At 41.7% G+C, this 18,684-nt stretch overlaps 1 protein-coding gene across 4 annotated transcripts in view; it reads left to right on the top strand.

Annotated features, from left to right (window-relative positions):
- Positions 1–18,684, top strand: part of Cacul1 (CDK2 associated cullin domain 1) — a 112,284-nt gene that overhangs the window by 62,117 nt on the left and 31,483 nt on the right. The window contains exons 7-10 of one of the 4 annotated variants that reach the window (XM_069988123.1): positions 322–460; positions 4,862–4,905; positions 13,664–13,715; positions 15,219–17,055. In XM_069988123.1, the coding sequence (XP_069844224.1) occupies positions 322–460; positions 4,862–4,905; positions 13,664–13,674 (194 nt within the window). In that variant the 3' untranslated portion in view covers positions 13,675–13,715; positions 15,219–17,055. Of the gene's footprint in view, positions 1–321; positions 461–4,861; positions 4,906–5,256; positions 10,029–13,663; positions 17,056–18,684 lie in introns of those variants that run through there. The other 3 variants (XM_069988125.1, XM_069988122.1, XM_069988121.1) reach the window with 3 other exon arrangements.

Raw genomic sequence — 18,684 nt, 5'->3', positions numbered from 1 at the left:
TCCCTCCCACTTGGTATTCTCATGGATGTTTCCCTCCATATTTAGGATTACTGACAAGTTCCATTAAAAATTCCGCCTAGAGATTGTCAGTAAGTTTTGTTAAGTCAGTAAAATGTAAAAATGTCTTACTTCTTCATCATACTGTATTTTTTTTCTAGGAAATTTAAACTTCTGTGTGTTCTTTACTGAAATAGCATTTAATTAATTCTCCTATTTTAAATTTGTTTTATTTTTCATTCTTTAAACAAAAGAAAGCTTCCCCCTTTTCATTGAACTTTGCTTCTTCGAGTTCCTTAAATCAATCTTTTTCTTTCCTCACAGAGTGGGTTCAGATGGCTCCATCTCTATTTTCTAAATTTATTCCAAACATTCTCCCTCCGGCAATGGAATCCGAACTTTCTGAGTATGCTGCTCAAGATCAGAAACTTCAAAGAGAACTTATACAAAATGGTTTTACAAGGCAAGTTGTTTTTCTCCTTTGGTGACAAAATATGTCTGTTTCCTTCGGCTGATTTGACATGGTTAGAAAGGGGAAATTACTGTCCAAGAGCTACTCAGTCTGCACACATTCAGCTGAGTCCTGAGCTTTGAAGAAGGGATTTCTTACTGTTAGGTAGGGCAACTTTCAAGGTCCCTCCAGTTTTGATTCTGCCATATTAGCTCTGAACATTTGGAAAAGCATTGTGTAGAAATTTGATTCTTAGTTATAATGCACTTTTATGATTGAACCAGCAAAGAAGCTTTAAATTCTGTCTTTCATATTTTCAGTTTTTTTTTGTTTCTCTAAATTCTATTTGCTTATTATTAAGATATAGAGTATATCTATATGTGGAGAAAATTTACCCTTTGCTCTTATTTTTTGAAAATATTTGCCATTCCTTATTTTGGCTATACCCCAGAGAATCTTACAGAGTGCATCTTTTCAATTAGAATAAATTCATACAAAGCTTTTGTGTTTCCTCATAGGAAACTCCCACTTATATCATCACAATATTACCTCACATGTTTGTAAGCTTTACTCTTAGCACTTTGACCTATCTTCTATTTTTCCTGGTGTTAAAGAAAATAGTGGGAAAGAAGACATCAGAATTGGCTTAGTCATCAATGTGTCCACACATAATAGGTTGAGTGTTGACTTAACCTGACTAGGCCTGAAAATGATACTTCTCTTTCAAAGTTCTGAGAATAAATTTACAAAAACCAGTCTTTGGGGCTGGGAAGGTGACTCAGTGGTAGAGTGCTTGCCTTGCATGCATGAGGCCCTGGGTTTGATTCCTCAGCACCACATAAGCAGAAAAAGCCGAAGTGGTGCTGTGGCTCAAGTGGTAGAGCACTCACCTTGAGCTGAAGAGCTGAGGGACAGCGCCCAGGCCCAGAGTTCAGGCCCCACAACTGACTTAAAGAAAAGAAAACTTTATAAAAAAAAAAAAAACCAGTCTTGATGGATTATCAGCATAAATAAGGCAGGTAATTTTTTTGTTATTTCTGTTCTTCGATAGTCCATGGATTGGCATTTACTATCTTTGTTTTTTGTTTTTTGTTTTTTTTTAAACTTAGAGCTTCCAGTATGGGGAGGGAGAGAAAAAGGAGGGAAAAAAAGCCAGTTCAAATTCCTCAATATCAAGCCCAGCAAACTCATCAGTAGTACAACCTGGCCACAACCAAAACTGCTTTCCTTTTGTAGTCCTGGTTACTTGGTGTCTGCTTGCAAGCTCACTTAGACTGCTCAGGAAGGACTGTCATGTCAGTAGCTGGTGGACTGCCTGCCTCTGCTCGTGTGCATGGAACGCCATCCTCTGTCCTGTCACATTCAGTGTGTTCTGTGCTGTGACCTTTGTCTAGCTGGGCTTGTTTGGGGAGAAATGGTGCCTGCAGATTAAAAAAAAAGAAAAGGTTTTGAGACTATAGTATAGGCTAGCCAATAATAATTCTTATTACTGGCTCTTGTGGAGGAGCAAACATTTTATGGTTTTTACCTCACCAAGCACATGATTCCTGCTTAGTGCTGCAAATGACTTTCATTTAAGACATTGTTCCACTTACGTGATTAGACTTCTCAACTGGCAGCACACAGCTTTCATGTGGATGGCGTAGAGGATGTCTTTGAATGTTTTGAGATAATTTGACAACACATGATATCCTACAGTTAGGAGCACATTTTCATCGGAGCTTGAGTTTTTGTGTAATCTTTAAGTGTACAGAAATAGACTTTTCTCAAAGATAGAACTAACATATAAATTCAAGGATCCTTTTTTTCCCCTCTTCTGAGTAATTGAATTGATTAAAGAAGGGCAACAGTTTGGTGTGTATTGTCAGAAATCACGTTATCGAAGGTATAAATGTAGGTCCTCAGCTGGAGCATCCTTATTCAGACCAACCTGTGGTATCCCTTACAAAAGGTGTTCCAAGTAGCTCGTGAAAACAAACAAAATGTTCTTCCTGAGAAATGGTTATTTAAATTTCAGAACTAAATAGAACCTGGTGGTGGAGGGGTCTTATCTGAAGGGTCACCCCTATATTTGGACTTACTTCTGGGAAGGGGTCTGGTTTTGTGGACAGCTCATAGATTTCCAGACTTGTGGGATTATTGAAAACATATTTGGCATGGATCACATTTATGATGTTCTTCTCCCCTGTGGATGCCCAGTTTTTATTTAACTATTGAGAGAGAGGAATGAACGCTTGGTATATATGGTAAAGCTTAAAAAGCAGTGAAGCCACATCTGTTTAGAGCTTTTGAGGCTGCTAGAGACAAGTCCATGGAAAGTGCTGTGCAAGGTTTTCTCTAAATGCTCAGCCGCCAGTGATCATGAGGTGCTGTCTCTCTGCCAGCCATGCAGGCTCCTCACCCTGTCTGGCAGAATGTCTGTGGTGGTCTGCAACCCAGTCAGAGGAAAATGGGAGCGGGAAGAGTTGCATTTCTGAAAGATTCTTCATTATTACAATCTTTCAGAATAAGCATTAGCTTAGTGGCCAGAATATTATGTTTAGTGGTTTGGAAAATTGGAGTGTCAGAGTAGGAAGTAATTGGGCTAGTGAGTATGTTAATAATCTGTGAGTCTGAATTATTGACAAAGTATGCAACAAATACTGGTGATTTATCTCCAGACGCTGTTACAGGCACTGGAGTAGACAAGGCAGGAAAAGTTTCTGCCCTCATGAGACTTATGCTCTAATGTTGGAGACAAATAGTAAACGTGTAAATAAGTATGATTTCAAATGAAAATTAGTGAAGAAAATTTAAGCAGCATGAAACCATGGGTTTCAGTTGACATGGTAAAAATCCCATCAAGGAGAGGGTGTTGAGCAGGGTGGAAGGGTGAGGAGCAGCTGTGTGGCTGCCTGAGGGAGTGTTGCAGGCAACACTCAGTACAGATGTGCTGACAAAGCCAGGGTGGCTGAAGCGTTGTGACAGAAGTAGAAAGTGGTGGAAAATGAGGCGGGAGCCATGTGAATTGGAAATTGATTTCTTAACTTGGTGGGAAATCGTGAAGGGCTTTCACCAGAGGTGTGAACTAATCTTCAGTGTTTTACATAAGCTCACTGTGACTCTTGTCTAGACTAATAATGAAGTTATACAGTTGTGTGGGGTCAAGATGGTAGTGGTCTGGATTGGGATTGTAGCAGTGGAGTTGGGTGGGAATGGGTGACTGGAGATGATGCACAGTGAAGTCATAGGGAGATTTCAGAGGGTCTAGGATGTTTTAATGGAGATGAAAAGGGGTTGATATTGTGTTCTGGCCATGGTAAATTTGCAATGTATATATTGGTGATTAGTTAGACTTGCGTATCTGAAGATACAGAAGAACTCAGAGCTGAACATATGTATCTAGGTGCCACAGGCATGTAGAGAAGATAAAGCCACTAGACTACTTGATTATTGTCTTAGACTAAAGAAGTGTGTGTAGAAGAAAGAGGACCAAAGATAATTGTTAGACAGAAAACAGACAAGGATTGGTAAATAGGTAGGAGGAAAATTAGAAGAAGCTAAAGAAAAGGTTTTTTGCTGGGTGCCAATAAATAGCACACACCTGTAATCTAGCTACTCAGGAGTCTGAGAATATGGACTGTTTCAGTTCAAAGCCAGCCTAGACAGAAAAGTTGCTGACTCTGGAGGCATGGTACAAGTGGTAAACTAGCAGATAAGCAAGTATGAGTTCAAGCCTCTGTACCACGGGGGAGAAGAGGAAGTGTTTCAGGAAGGGTGATATAAGTTTGTAAGAAAGTGAGAAGCAGCAGAAAATTAATTGTTGTAATTCATAGGTTCTTAAGCATTGTACAGCAGATACTGAGACTCTGGAGAGAGAAAAATACAAACAGTATTGGGGGTTGGGGACGTTAAGGGCCTAAGCAAAATAATGGGTTTTTAACTAGAGTACAACTAGTGTTTGAGAATGAGCTGGTTAATGTACATACAGGGTTATGTTCTTCCACCCCCATTAGTTTTTTTTTTTAATTAGTCTTGGTTTCAGTAGAACCTTTAAAGGAAGATTTTTAGATTTTTCTCTCATTTCATATTTGAATTGTATGTGCAGGTCACTGGGAGTGGTGATAATAGAATCTGGGTTTGTCTTTAGAGAGTATACTTAGTCTGAACCTATTTCTAGAACTCATTGTAAACTTACCGTTATAGATGATCATTTAGTAACTTTCTATATTTAAAAGACCACCCGTTAGCTAAGCTACTCAGATTACAAATGACTCAGTTTATATTTAATGTTCATTTTAAAACAAGTTGTGGGGTTAGAGCCTAAAGATTTACTGTGTTTACACTATTGGTTACATTGATTCATTTCTGCTGTTTCTGAATATGGAAAAACTAATCAGTTCTGTTGACTGTCTCCTCTTTCTTCACCTTTAGAGGTGACCAGTCCCGGAAGAGAGCTGGGGATGAGTTGGCTTATAGTAAGTATGGTGTTTGGTCTGGTCTGTCTGTAGTGTTCTGCTGTGTACGTACTGCACTGTGTGTGGTTGGACTCAGGCTCAGGGCTGTTCTGAAGGCCGGGGTAGCGGGGGGGAGGGGGGGTCATGGTGGTTTTCAGGCAGCTGCCAAGAAGGCCACCAGATTCTTTAGTGTCTGTGAGGATGGGATAGTGACGCAGAGTGCATCTCCTTTCTCAGAATCTTTACTCAAAATCACAAAATTGTAAGAATTTTTTTTTAAATGAATTCTCTTTGGGGAGAAATATGTGTTTAATACATCCCCAGTGCTGTCTCCTCCTCCTCATGATTGTTCATGGTCTTGCCTTTTTTCAGACAGCTCATCTGCATGTGCAGGTTCCAGGGGCTACAGATAGTGAATGTGTGCAATGACCCGTCCTTCAGAGAGAGGGCGCACTGGAGCTGCAGGGACTGTTGGAGCACAGAGGCCTGTGCCACTCAGGAGCTCCGTCGCAAGGCTGTTCTTGGAAGAGGATGCCAGATTTCTTACTTTTGTTTGTAATTTTAAAAAACAAAAACTTAACAAAAAACAAAGACATAAAAACACAGTTGCTGCTAGACTTGGGGGTGATTTTGAACTGGGACAATCTTAGTGAGTTTATTTCCAAATTCGATGAGGAGCAAGCATCTTGGAAAGTGACTGACCATTGCTAAGTGAAATCCGACAGCCAAAATCAGCAGCTTTCTCCAAAAACATAAGAACAGAAGAATCTTCTTTTCTTTTTTTTTTGAGGCACTTGGTTATTTGTGGACTTGGCACTTGAGCATATTTGTTTCACATGTCAAGATTCTTTTGCTTTAAAACCAAATAGTTGATTACAATGCAGTATTTTTCACGCATAACCTAAACAATCTGTTTAAAAATAAGAGTTGGCCTTTGTTTAGCATTAGAAAGTCTTTGAAGGAAGTTGCTAACTCTGCTTTCACTACAGCTTTCCCCATAAGTTCACAATGTTTTTCTACTCTGTGCCTTTAGCTTTGTGCACTTTGCAACTGTGTGATGGTGTTGTCAAACTCCCAAATGATTTCTGGAGAAGTTGGTGGTATCGCAAGGCAACCCATCAAGATGGCAGGTGTGACTTGTCGTGGGATGCTGTTAATGGGACAACAGAATTGCTTGCACATGGCCCCTGCCATGCCAGGGTGTGCTTCTATTCACATGTGGACTAACTCAGAGCATCTCCATTCCTGCCATCACCCTCACCTCATTTCATAGCCTCTGTAGGCCAGGGGTGGGCAGTGCTGACGCACCAAAGCCCCTTGTAACATTATGGAAAGTGCCCAAGTAGGAGCTGCTTCCTGTGACACTCTAGGGAGCAATATAGCTGTTAAAACCAAATATAATCCACAGTGTGGGGTTCCTGATCCATTTCATTTTAATGGGTGAGACAAGTACTTAAAAAAAAAGTAGAGTCGTCTCTGCATCTTCTTTTTGTGCTTTTGAGCAAACTAGAGAAGTTGCAGTGGTGTTTGAAGGCTTTCTTCCAGCCATGGCAAATTCTTATTTTTTGTTTTGCCACACCCACAGTGCTGTTTCATAAGTCTCTAAGGCTTTTCTAGTTGTTTTCAAAAGTCAAGAAAAAAATAGATGTGGCAAGGAAGAAATTTTTTCTTTTCAGTTTTGCTTGAACATAAATTGAGCATAGGTTTCAGTCTGTCACGTTTCATCAGAGGAATAATATTTACCTCTTTGGAGAACTGGGATGGAGACACCCCAGGGATGCTGCTGCACTTTTGATAGACATGTTTCTCAGCTGCCTTGGCCAGTTCAGCATGTCCTTTGCTTGGAGTGTGATGGTGAAAGAGAAGTGGGATATTGAGACAAAGCATTTCAACTAATGGAAGCCCTTTATTCCTGAGATGTGTGCAAAGCAGTAAAAGGAAAGGTGGTCAGATTTAAGTATTTATCAACTAGATTGGTAAGTTGTTTTCGGAGGTTTTTAATTGGGCTCATTTACTCTCTGAATGTCAGGTTGCAGGGAAGAACATGGATGACTGCTGGAAAGTGTGCAGTCTGTTACTGTGACTCCCGCACAGCTCCCTGTGTGCTGGCAAAAGTGCCACTCTATCCCAGGCCTAAATGTCACTTTAGTCACTGCAGTGTTTGTTGCAGGCTTATAAATAACATTCAGAACTGACATCATCTTGAGTAGTTTTAGCAATATTTCTGAAGGGAATAAAATTCAAACCTTTCTTTAAACAAAGGTGACTTCTTCATTATTCTAAAAATTCACCCAAATCCTTTTCTGGAAGAGAGCATCCTTATTGGCCAGAGACAGAACTTTCCCTATAAAAGCATTATATTTTGATGCAAATTGGCATTAAAATTCCTGGATTTTAGTGCTTTTGCATTATTGTTAGTGGAAATGTTTTTTTGTTTTTTTTTTTTTTTACTTGTGTATGTGTTAAGTAGGCAAAGGAAAATCTAAGTTTCTTAAAGTTTCTTAAAGTTTTTGTAGTGACTGTAGCCAACTGTGGATTGAGACTGTGTTCCATAAAGCTGTCATTAGAAAGCATTGGGGGTACAAACACCTAGTGCATGTGTCCTGGTTCTTAAGTATCTTGGCCCTTTGAGGTGCATTGCAGTTTGAAATTTTTCCTGTTTTAAATTGGATTTGCTTTTTAATTGAAATCCTTAACAGAATTCTTAGTTTGCAACATGAAAGGAAAAAAAAAATTTGCCCTCCTCCCGTTTTGTATAGACGTAAGTACTGTTTGCCAAAAAGTATTCACCTTTCATGATGATTTGTATTCTTCTTCCCGTGACATGATAGTTTTTTTCTACCCTAACTAAATACAAGCTTTTATATCAAATCATTGAAAGCAAAAGTAATTGAAGACAGTATTGTTCATGCAGGTTGATCAGTTATATCGATTATTCAACATACACAGATAATTTGGCTAAACTGGCTGGTATATATGTATGGCCTAAAACTAGACCCTTACCAAGGAAGCCAGGTCTTGAAATAATGACATGTCAAAGTAAATAGATGATGGTTGCTTTGAGAAACAGTATATATTTTAAAAGTTGGCTTTAAGCTTTAAGTCTGTGTCACATCTGATGACCTCTGTTGTCACAGCTGCCCCCAGATCCAGCAGGAATTACTCCTTTTTTTTCTTTGGGGCAGAAAGCAAAGCCAGGTGTGAAGCAAGGTTGGTGAGAAGAAGCACCAATTTGGATTGTGTAGAAAGGTTACTTTTTTCCTGCTGCAGATGTAGCAGATGTCCACAGCTCCACCACCCCCCCCTTCTGCCCCCCTTCATTAGGATCAGGCTTATTTGTAGGGAGGTAAGATTGCAGAGAGATAGATGGATGCTTATTGTCACAAACACTGCACACGTGTCCTCAGTGCTCAGACCTGTCCATCTGCCACTCTCCTTGCTATATGCCATGTATTCTGTTGGGTTGCAAATTTGCACACATAAGTAATTCCTCAGGAAGAGTTTGTACATGCATCACCTCACAATATTCTGTACTGACCAAGGGATTTAAAGGTTTCAGCACAAAAGAATTAATTCAGAGTGGTCTGTACATCTGCTAGCAAAGGCAATGGTGGTTCAGCAAACAGAATTGGTTTCTGCAGTTATTATGTGAGCAGGAGCTCTTGTATCATAGTATTTAAATAATCTATTGAATCTCCTTGTAGACAGTCTGTGACTCCAAAATTTTGTCATCTTACTGAGGTTGCCTGTGTTTTTCTGGTTTTTTTTTCCCCCCCTGTCTTACAGCAGTTAATTATTTCTGTGATTTATGCAAGAGGTATTGCCCTGGAGCTAAAACTCAATTATTAAGCAGCTATTATTAGACTAGCTGAGCATTGTTTTATGAATATACACTAATCTGAGATATTAAAAAACAGCTAAAAGGCAAACAGAAAACCTGCATTGGCTATCTCCAGCCATTGTTTGGATGTTTTAAATTGATTTTTATGGTGTGTCCTTGAGCATTTAGCTTGCAATATTAAGTTTACTTTTATCCAAGTCTAGACTGCTTGAAGGGACTTTAAAATTCAAGGTCAAATGTGAATCCCTTGGCTGACACCTATAAGAGGTCTAGAGGACCTTCTTGGTTGTAATTACTATTTTCAATAAGATTGTGTAACATGAAATCCATTTTTATTAGAAGTTAGAATGGAGGTCAGAGGAGTTCATGGAGACATGACTCTCATTACTTTCATTACCCTGTTGAAATTCACCTCATTTTCAGATCACCAGAATACATGAAAGGAGCCCTGTTTTTTCCCAAGGAAAATAATTCATCTTTTGTCCCCTCTCACTTTGAGTAACTGTAGTCATTAACACCTTGCCTCCTCCACTGTCCCAAGACCCTAATTTGAACTGCTTTCTGGAACCCAGTGGCACGAGTAGAAGTTTCTGCTTATTGATGGAGTGGCTATAGGAGAACTGAAGATAACCCTATTCAGATCCTTTCCTATAGGACCCTACCTAGCCTATGCCACATCCCTGCTGGTGGGAAGTATCTTCATTTCAGGTTGGACTGCATTGTCTAGAAAATGCTTCTGGAAATTTTGTAGAGTGGCTCTGGGGCTAAGAATTCTGTGGTTTGGAACAAAATAAACATTTTGTATTCTCACATGTCATTTCAATGTTGTGACTGTACTAAATGCATTCAGACTGGCTGTTCTCTTAGAGGGTGTATTTTGTTAAACAGATGGCAGTTTACCTGACTCTGATTAGTCCTACTGTCAATATTACATCCTTTAAATGTGAAGTTGTGGGGAGTTGTGGCTAGAAACAGGATTGCGTATACAGAATTTGGAGATAAAATACAGACCAGGGGTTGCCAGCCACCAGCACAGCCAGAGAAAGGATAAGGCAACGAAGTCTTCGACCTGGTGGTGCTTGTTTGTCAGGTGGTGTGGTGAGTTCAGAACAGGTGTTCTGCACATCAGCTCATTTGTTAATCCAAGGAGAACAGAGTGGTGGGTAGAACCTGGATCTAAAGCCACTGCCTTTTCCTTTTTCTTTTAACCCGTGGTGGATTTTGAATCACTCCTTCTGTATTAGGGTATATTTCTATCACTCTATAAAGTATTGTGATTATTGAAATAAATCTTGTACAGATATCCTTGGCCTTATGTTATAATTGTGCACAATGCCCCTGGCCTCAATACCCAGGCACTGGAACTTTGTTACAATACAGAAATTAGATTTTGTTCACAGTGTATTCTAATGCCTCCTGCAGGATGACCATAGCGACAGTCTTTGTCACCACAGTTAAAGCCTGCTGAACACTATTCTTGACCCCTTTATCAGTGGCACAAAACTTGATATGTAACTATGTACTTCTGTATATACACATACATATACATATTCTATAGGTTTATATTTAGTATGTCCATGGGTTTATGTGTAGTTTTTAATTGGCATACAATTTCTTTGGGGGACCTTAAATCAAAACTGGCTTGAGGATGGGTACCAGTGGCTCATGCTTATAATCATGGCTACAGGGGAGGCTGAAATTGAGGAGATCATGGTTCCAGACAAGCCTAGCCAGATTTCCATGGAAGGGATGTGGTAGGTACAAAGACTCAATTTTATCAAGATCTCAACTCTAGTTTCTCAAAATTCATTAGATTCGATTTTCCATGAAAATCTCAAATGGTTTTCATTGTAGAATTTGTCAAACTTATCTAAAATACAAATGAAAAAGCAAAGGGCCAAGGATACTCAAACCTACCTAAAACAGGACAGAATGGGAGGGCAACTAGTAATGTAAGATACAAATTACTACCAAAACAGTGATTACAGTTAATGGAGTAGGGAAGGATTTCATAAACAAGATAGTTTATAATTGACATAATTTGGCTACATTGATAGCAAATAGTTTTGTTTACTGTAGATGTGCCAAAGTGGAAAGCAGCTCAGTCTGCAGTAAGGTGCAGAAATTCACAGTATATCACATAGTCAGAGCACCTGCATGCTGATCTGCAATGAGGACAACTCAGGCAACCATTTCAGGGGAGAAAGAAGTGGCCACGAAAAGATGGTAACCCTTATTTTCATAATGAGGAAATGCACATTAAAACTAAATAATAGCCAGGTGCCCATGGCTCATGCCTACAATCCTAGCTACTCAAGAGGCTGAGATCTGAGGATTGTGGTTTGAAGCCAGATGAGGTGGAAAGTCCTTGTGAGACTCTTATCTCCAATTAACCACTAAAAAACAGCAAGTAGTACTGTGGCTCAAGTGGTAGAGCTCTAACTTTGAGCACAAAGAGGCTCAGGGTCAGTGCCCAGGCCCTGCCTAGGCCCTGAATTCAAGCCACACAACCAAAACAACAACCACAAACTATAGATACTGCCAACGGATACTAGTGGCTCATGCCTGTAATTCTAGCCACTCAGGAGGGTGAGGATTATAGTTTGAAGCCAGCCCAAAGAGGAAAGTCCGTGAGACTCATACCTCCCATTAACTACCAAAAAGCTGGAAGCAGAGTTGTGGCTCAAGTGGTAGAGTACTAACCTTGAGTACAAAAGCTCAGGGACTGCTCAGGCCCTGATTCAGGTCTCAGGACCAGCACACGCAAGGAAAAAAAACACCAAAAAATTCCCACCTAAATACCACTTTTTTACCACCAAATTTGGCAGAAACTGTAAGGGGTCAGAAAATAGCCACAACTGGAAGGATTGTGAAGACTGCCCTCCTACGGTTGGCACAGAAGTAGGGATCAACCACCACATGGGGACCGTTATTTTTTCCTGAGGAGGAAAGTTAGGTACAAGCATATCTGGTACCCTACTCTGTACTTAGAAAACCTTGAGTGTGCATGCCAGGAAACATGCAGGAGTGTTGTTGTATACAAACAGTAATGACCAAAAAGAACGACAGAGCTAGGAGTAGAGTATGTGTAGCCCAGCAACAGTGTTTACAGCCTTGCATGTGAAGAGCCATGGGTTCAGTCCTCAGCCCTGAAGAGAGATGGGATGTAAATCCCTATCTGCAGTAAAGAGAGCACATGAGGTGTATTTGTGCAATGGATGTCTGTAGAGCAGTAAGGATTCAGCCAGCTGTGGGAATCAGTGTGGGTGAACCCCAGGAAATTGTCCTGAGTGTGAAACAAGCAACTCAGAAGAGAGCCAGCCAGCATGGATTCCTTTATATAAAGTTCAAAAACAGTATTATGTAGGCATGCCTACACAGTAGTAAGATTGTAAAGGAAAAATTTATAACGTTCAGGGTTATTACAACCTTGGTATAGCGAGTGAGAGCTGAGGAGCCCAGGAGCTTCAAAACATTTGGTAGTATTTGTTGTAAATATGTCAGTCCCACTGGGTTAATACATTAGTACAACGCCAATCAAAAGGCTAAAATACTATAAAACAACTGTGGGCTTGCTGGTAGATTCCCTCCTTACTCCCCACTCTATACTTCTTGGATAGATTGTTGGTACGTGCTGCAAAAAGGGACATATGAGCCGGGGAAGTCGCTTGTTTTTCCTGAAGGTCCCCTGTGGGAAGACTTACTGTTATGACCTGAGAATGTTAATTTGAAGGTGTGGGGCAGGGACAGTGACATTTCTATAGTCCCAGATGCACAGAATTATGGGAGAGAATGTTGATTTCTATATAGTGTGGCATAGTTTAAAATCATTTCATCATGGGGAAATGGGACAAAATGAAAAATAGCAAAATATTCAGTGAAAGAAGAAAAACTAGAAGGAATTTGAGGTACCAAAAGAATACAGCAATATATCAATACTTCCTAGGTATTCAGGAAGCTGAAATCTCAAGACTGGTTCAAAGCCAGCCTGGGCAAGGAGAGACCAATTAACCATCAAAAGGCCAGAAGTGGAACTGTGGCTCAAGTGGTAGGGGGCTAACCTTGACAAAACAAAACAGAACAAAAAACAGAGAAAGTGCCCAGACCCTGAATTTATGCAAAGGCCCAGCACACACAAATTTAAAGTGCAAAAATTAACAGTTACACTAGCATACATATGAATAAGTTAATGGAAAATAATTAGCTTGAATAATTTTGAGAATTTAGAGCACAGTTTATTATTATAAATAGGTACATTTCTTTTTGGACAATGTCGCCCTTCCCTTGCACCCACCCAATTTTTCCCTCCTAATTTTTCCTTCCCGTCCCTACCCACAAGTGGTATACTTTATTTGCAGCATAGTGTCTAGTGAGTGTCACCACTACATTTGTTTACCCTTTGTCCTTCCATTTCTGTGTCTCCTTACCCTCCCAAAGATAGATAAACAAATAAGACAAAAGGAAAAGAAAAACAACAACAAAGGAAAAAAGTCTTGCTTCCATTTCCTGGAGTTCATTTTGATAATTATTTCATATACTCAACAGACAGTGGCTTTTAAGTCATCCTAGCCACAATGGATTACTACTCAGTGAAAACTGATGGCATTGCTGGAGAAAATTAAATTGGGCCCTGTCATATCATTCACCCAAAAAAAATGGACTAAAAATTAGAAGTATGCCATGAAAAATAGACTACAACTTTTTTCATAAGTTTTCTTCTGAGTACAAATGCAATGAGACACTCAGCCCTGTGAGAGCGCCATCACCACCTTCCACTGTGCTCCAGTGTGGGACACAATGCCCCTACACATACGATAGACGAAATAGAAAAAAAAAAAAAAAGCTTAGGTGAAAATGTTTTAGACTTTGTGTTTTTTGGGGGGGGTTGTGTGTGTGTTTTAAGGAAAACCATGTGTTTCTCTCTCTGTGTCCACATAGAGACTGAGTGAGGGAGGAGAATGAAATCATTTTCAAGTGCTCTGGTTTTAAGGTAAGTTTCTGAGTGGTTCCTTTATAACTGAGAACGTTACTGTGGGTTCAAATGGCTGCTTGTTAAACTCTTCATAATAAAGTTTGCATCTTTCTCAATGTAACTACTCTTGGTGAATAATTAGGAAAGTTGTGTTTTTACTCTCACTGAGAAATGAGTTCAGATCTACTGAACCTTATTTGTAGATTTCGCTTACCAGGTTTAAATGTGTCCTTTTTTTATGGGTGACAGCTTCTGACAGTGGGTTTTCAGAATGCTTCTAGACATGAATTTCATAGGGAGAAAGTGGTTACTTCTTCATCCTTAGTGTGTCTCCTCCCACCTTGAAGAGTCAGATGAAGCTTGGTTTTGTTTTTTTGTTTTTGGAAATAACTTTTTATATTTTGTATGACAAACACTTGTTAGCCCAGGAATGGTTGGCAAAATTTCAAACATGGCGTGTTGATCAAAAATGACATTATCTGATGTTGGACAGTATCATGAAAAATGTTGCTATGAATAATGAGCAAAACTTCTCTGGGATTTAAGCTTTCTCATGTAGTTATAAACTGTTGCCAGCATGCTCTTACGTAAAATGAAGTCAGTACAGCCAGTTGGCTCACACTCTGAGGAGCATTCCAGATAGAATGATGCCTGTCTGTCCTTTGCATTGACCTTGGAGAGTACATACTTAGGTGAGCTGCATGGTCCTGTCATGTGCCTATGTATTGGTTGAGATGGGATCTCTCAAAGTTTTTGTTCAGACTGTCCTGGAACTCCCATCCTCCCAATCTCTGCCTCCCAAGTAGCTAGGATTACAAGGTGAGTAACCTCTCCTAGCTGGTAAGTCTTTATTCTTAAAAACATACATAAACTTGGTTTCCTATTCCACAATGCATTATCTCAGATCACTAGCTTAAGCAACATGGGTGTGGTTAAGGCCCTGTGGTCAGGCAATTCCAGGATTGGCAGAGAGCAGCTAATTGGCACCCTCAAAGACACTGGCTTCCCAGCTTTGGCAAGCCAGCCATGGTGAGATGCTTGATCTTATCAACTTGATTGGATTGAGTAGTACCTAAGAAATTAGTAACTCACAGCTTGTGTCTGTGAGGCATTTTCAGAGGTTAGGAGGGGGAGAGAGAGACAGCCTGAATGTGAGCACCCAAACCACAGGCTGGGCTTGGGACACCACTGAATAAAGGGGAAATGTAGAAGAGAGCCTGCAAGCACAGCCCTCGCTGCTTCCTGGCCGCCAAGATATGAGCTGCTCTGCTGTGCTGCTCCTTCACTGTGAGGGACTGAAACCTCTGAGATGGATGCAGCAAAATGCTTTCTTAGGTGTTTTACTCGGGGATTTTGTCACAGTAAAGGAATGTGTTTTATTTGCTGGGTCCTCAAATCACTTCCCCTGAAGTCACCACTGCTGCCCTATTTGAAAGTGATGAAGAGGCCTCTGCATCTCCATTGAGTAGGGAAATGTCCCAAAGCCTATTAAGTTAATTCTCTTTCATTCCTATTGGGCAGATTGGGCTACATGAACATCCCTAAACCAATACTGGGAAGGAACGGACCATTTGTCGATGTGATATAAATGTTTATCTTAAAGGATCTGAACTTAAAGTTGGTATGTGAGTTCCAGCTGTGTTTTGTCCACCATGTTATCTTGCTGCTTTGGACTAGAACATTTCTGGCTTTCCATTAGGCATTGGAGAATTGGACTGGTGTTCCTAGGAGTAACTAGCCAAAATGTCTATGCAGCTGGTCAGGGGAAGTTTGGAAGAAGAAGGACATTTGACATACTTGGCAGCTGACTAACGTGGCTGGGGCATTGCCTGAGCACCATGGGACCCTCCTTCCCTTTCAAACTCCTTGCTTATATTCCCTGGGGCTTTTCAACTCTGATCTGGTGACTGTCACTCCCTGCCCCCCTCCCCACTCCATCCCAGGCCTGGAGTTCTGCTTTCTGCTGAAAAATCAGGCTATTCCCCAGTTGCAGTGTGAAGTAGGGAATTGCTTCCAGGCTACGAGTACAGCAAGGAGAAGATGAAAGGAGCCACCACATCTGCTAACATAGGAGAGGATATCAAAAGCTTGAAAGTGGGCATGAAAGGAGAGACACCAGCATTTCAGCGTGCACAGGAAGCCTTGGAAAGAAAATGGGAAGTTCAAAGAGGCAGGTGCTCTGGAGAAGATTAGATGCAAATGCATCTGAAGACATTATACTGGCAAACTCTGGTCACATCCAGTTGGACAGATCATCCAGGCCCAGAATGAGCTTTTATGGACAGGAGACGGTACTTAGAGACTCCCCTGATGGAAGGGGTGAGCCCCTGGTGCAGTCGAGACTGGCACTTTTGAGAGGCAGCATATTGCAAGGAATGAATGCCTGCTTCAGATTTCGGTGGTTTTTGGTATCAGCTCCTGGACTTGCCAGGGTGTCTCCTGCCAGGAGATCAGTTCTGAACGAGACTTCTGGCATCCTACGGATTCTCACCTCCAGGTTCAATCAGCACCACCACTGCTACCACTTGCTCTGAGTGTCCACTGCGTGCCCCACTGTGTGCCCGCTTTTGCTGCATGGGCACTCTACCCTGGCCTTTCAGCAAAGCTCACAGGTGACCTACTTGTAACACAACAGCTGCTCTTAATGGTCACGCAATGCCCAGGGTTGATGGCTCAAAGATTGAACTGATACAGAGTGGTATCCTGGGTAATACCCACTTTTTTGAGCAGCAGGATGGGGTATGCTCCAGGACCTCTCAGCTGCATGGATGGAACAGATTACCCAAGGGTCATGAACTCAATGTCTTGGTAAGCAAAGCCTGTACCACTACAGCCTTGGTCCTGGGCCATCTCCAGCTGAGGACAATGTTGGGCAGGGTGCCCTGAGTTCTGGGCCTGCTGGCAATGCCATCTGAGTGCTTCAGAGTATGGAGTTACAAATGCAGATCTGGGAGACTCAGGAGCAATACCCCTTAGGGCATTGAAGAGCCAAGATCTCAGGACCAAAGATTTCAAGCTGCAAGGACTGTCCTGTGAGTGAAACCAGAAAACACCATTGAGGACCAGTCACCACTAAGCAGAGAGAGAGAGATGCAGGCCAAGATCAAATACACTCCAGGGAGGCTGAACACTTGTAGAAAGAGATGATATTCAACATCTATTAGACTGGGGATCTGGCTCTACCATTAATTCACCAAATGCTGGCCTTATGGGGTCTTTATTTTTGTTCTGTGGTGCTGGGTCAAACCCAGTGTGCTGTGCATGTTAGGTAAACTTTTTCTCAGAACTCTGTTGCTCCTTACATTTTAATGAAAGAACTTGTTTGTGTCTATTCACCTCTGTTTTCCCTTCACATAATTTGCTCGAGAGAACTGTGCAGCCTCTTGTGTGTGTGGCAGGTGGGTTGGGGGATGGGGAGCGGGGGGAATACAGGTAAAAGTGTCTTGCCTTCTTTCCTGAAACAGGAGTCTGAAGAAGGCAGGAGCTGGTCCTTCCCAGAGGCACCAGGAGACTGCTGTGTGTCTGCTGCTGAGATGCTGGTCATGTTCCATCTTGGTGGTGGTTGGTGCTTGCCCTCCTGAAGGCTTCAGTTTTGCCTTTGCTCTGGTGACCAGAGCTTTTCCACTCTCCGTAGCTTTTCCACCCTCCATGGCTTTTCCCTCCTCATTTTTATGGGTGAAGATCCATGTTTATTTTCTTGTAGGCCTTTACCCCAGGACTCCCAGAGAATCTCTTGGAGGCTCTTGCTTTCCATGTAATCCCTTCCCTGTCCATGGGGTCTTTGTTTTGTTTGTTAGTCATGGGGCTTGAACTCGGCCTGAGCGCTGTTCCTGAGCTCTTCAGCTCAAGGCTAGTGCTTTGCCACTTGAGCAACGGTGCCACTTCCAGTTTTCTAGTGGTTAATTGTAGATCAGAGTCTCATGGACTTTCTTGCCCAGGCTGGGTTCGAACTGCGATCCTCAGATCTCAGCCTCTTGAGTAGCTAGGATTATAGGCCTAAGCCACCAGCATCCAGCCATGGGCTCTTTGTTTTACCACCTTTAGAGCACTCTTGAAACAAGATGATGAAAAACATAAATGAATATATTTAAAACAAGATGATATGCTAGTCCCTTCCTCTCTGTTTTCTCTCTGGGAAATAGGGGATACTACCTAAGTTGGTCCCTGTCAGTATTTAGTATTGGTATAACGAAATACCTGAGGCTGGGTAAACTAAGAAGTTTAATTAGCTCACTGTTAATAGATCATGTTCAAGAAAGATCATGTTGTCAGCATGTGCTTAGCTTCTGGTGAGGGTATCTAGGCTATGTCAACTCAGAGATGCTCATGCAGAAAGGGTCGAGCACTTGGGAGTGACCTGCCTTAACAGCAATCCGCTCCCTCAAGAATAAGAATGGAGCCGGGCACCGGTGGCTCACGCCTGTAATCCTAGCTACTCAGGAGGCTGAGATCTGAGGATCACAGACAGGAAAGTCCGTGAGACTCTATCTCCCATAAACCACCAGAAAACCAGAAGTGGTGCTGTGGTTCAAGTGGTAAAGCAGTCAGCTGAGGGACAGCGCCCAGAGTTCAAGCCCTATGACTGACCAAAAAAAAAAAAGAATGGAAAAGCCATCAATTCATCTTACTGACTAAATCACCCCTTAAAGTCCTCACCCCGCAACACTGCCACCCTGACGTGGCTTACATACATTACTTAAGCCACAGCAACTCCCAATCCAGGGCAGAGGGCCCACAGGTAACCTTTAGGAACCTGGCTACCCACCAGAGAAACTCAAACATCCTCCTCACTCCAGCCCCGCCCAGTCCAAGCCAGCTGTGTAGCCAGGCTGCGGGTAAATGTGTGCCTCTGCCCAGTTGTGGACCTGTCTCTCAAAGTCCTGGTCCACACTGTTTAATGAACTGCCAAACACTTCAGATCATGCCTCTCCACAGGCTGACCATTTGTAAATTGCTTTTGCTCTAGTGCCTGACAAGGTGAAAAATG

Source organism: Dipodomys merriami, unplaced genomic scaffold, assembly GCF_024711535.1.
Source record: "Dipodomys merriami isolate MVZ:Mamm:240054 unplaced genomic scaffold, mDipMer1.0.p SCAF_35, whole genome shotgun sequence".
NCBI lineage: Eukaryota > Metazoa > Chordata > Mammalia > Rodentia > Heteromyidae > Dipodomys > Dipodomys merriami.
This window is presented reverse-complemented; position numbering and strand designations above follow the sequence as displayed.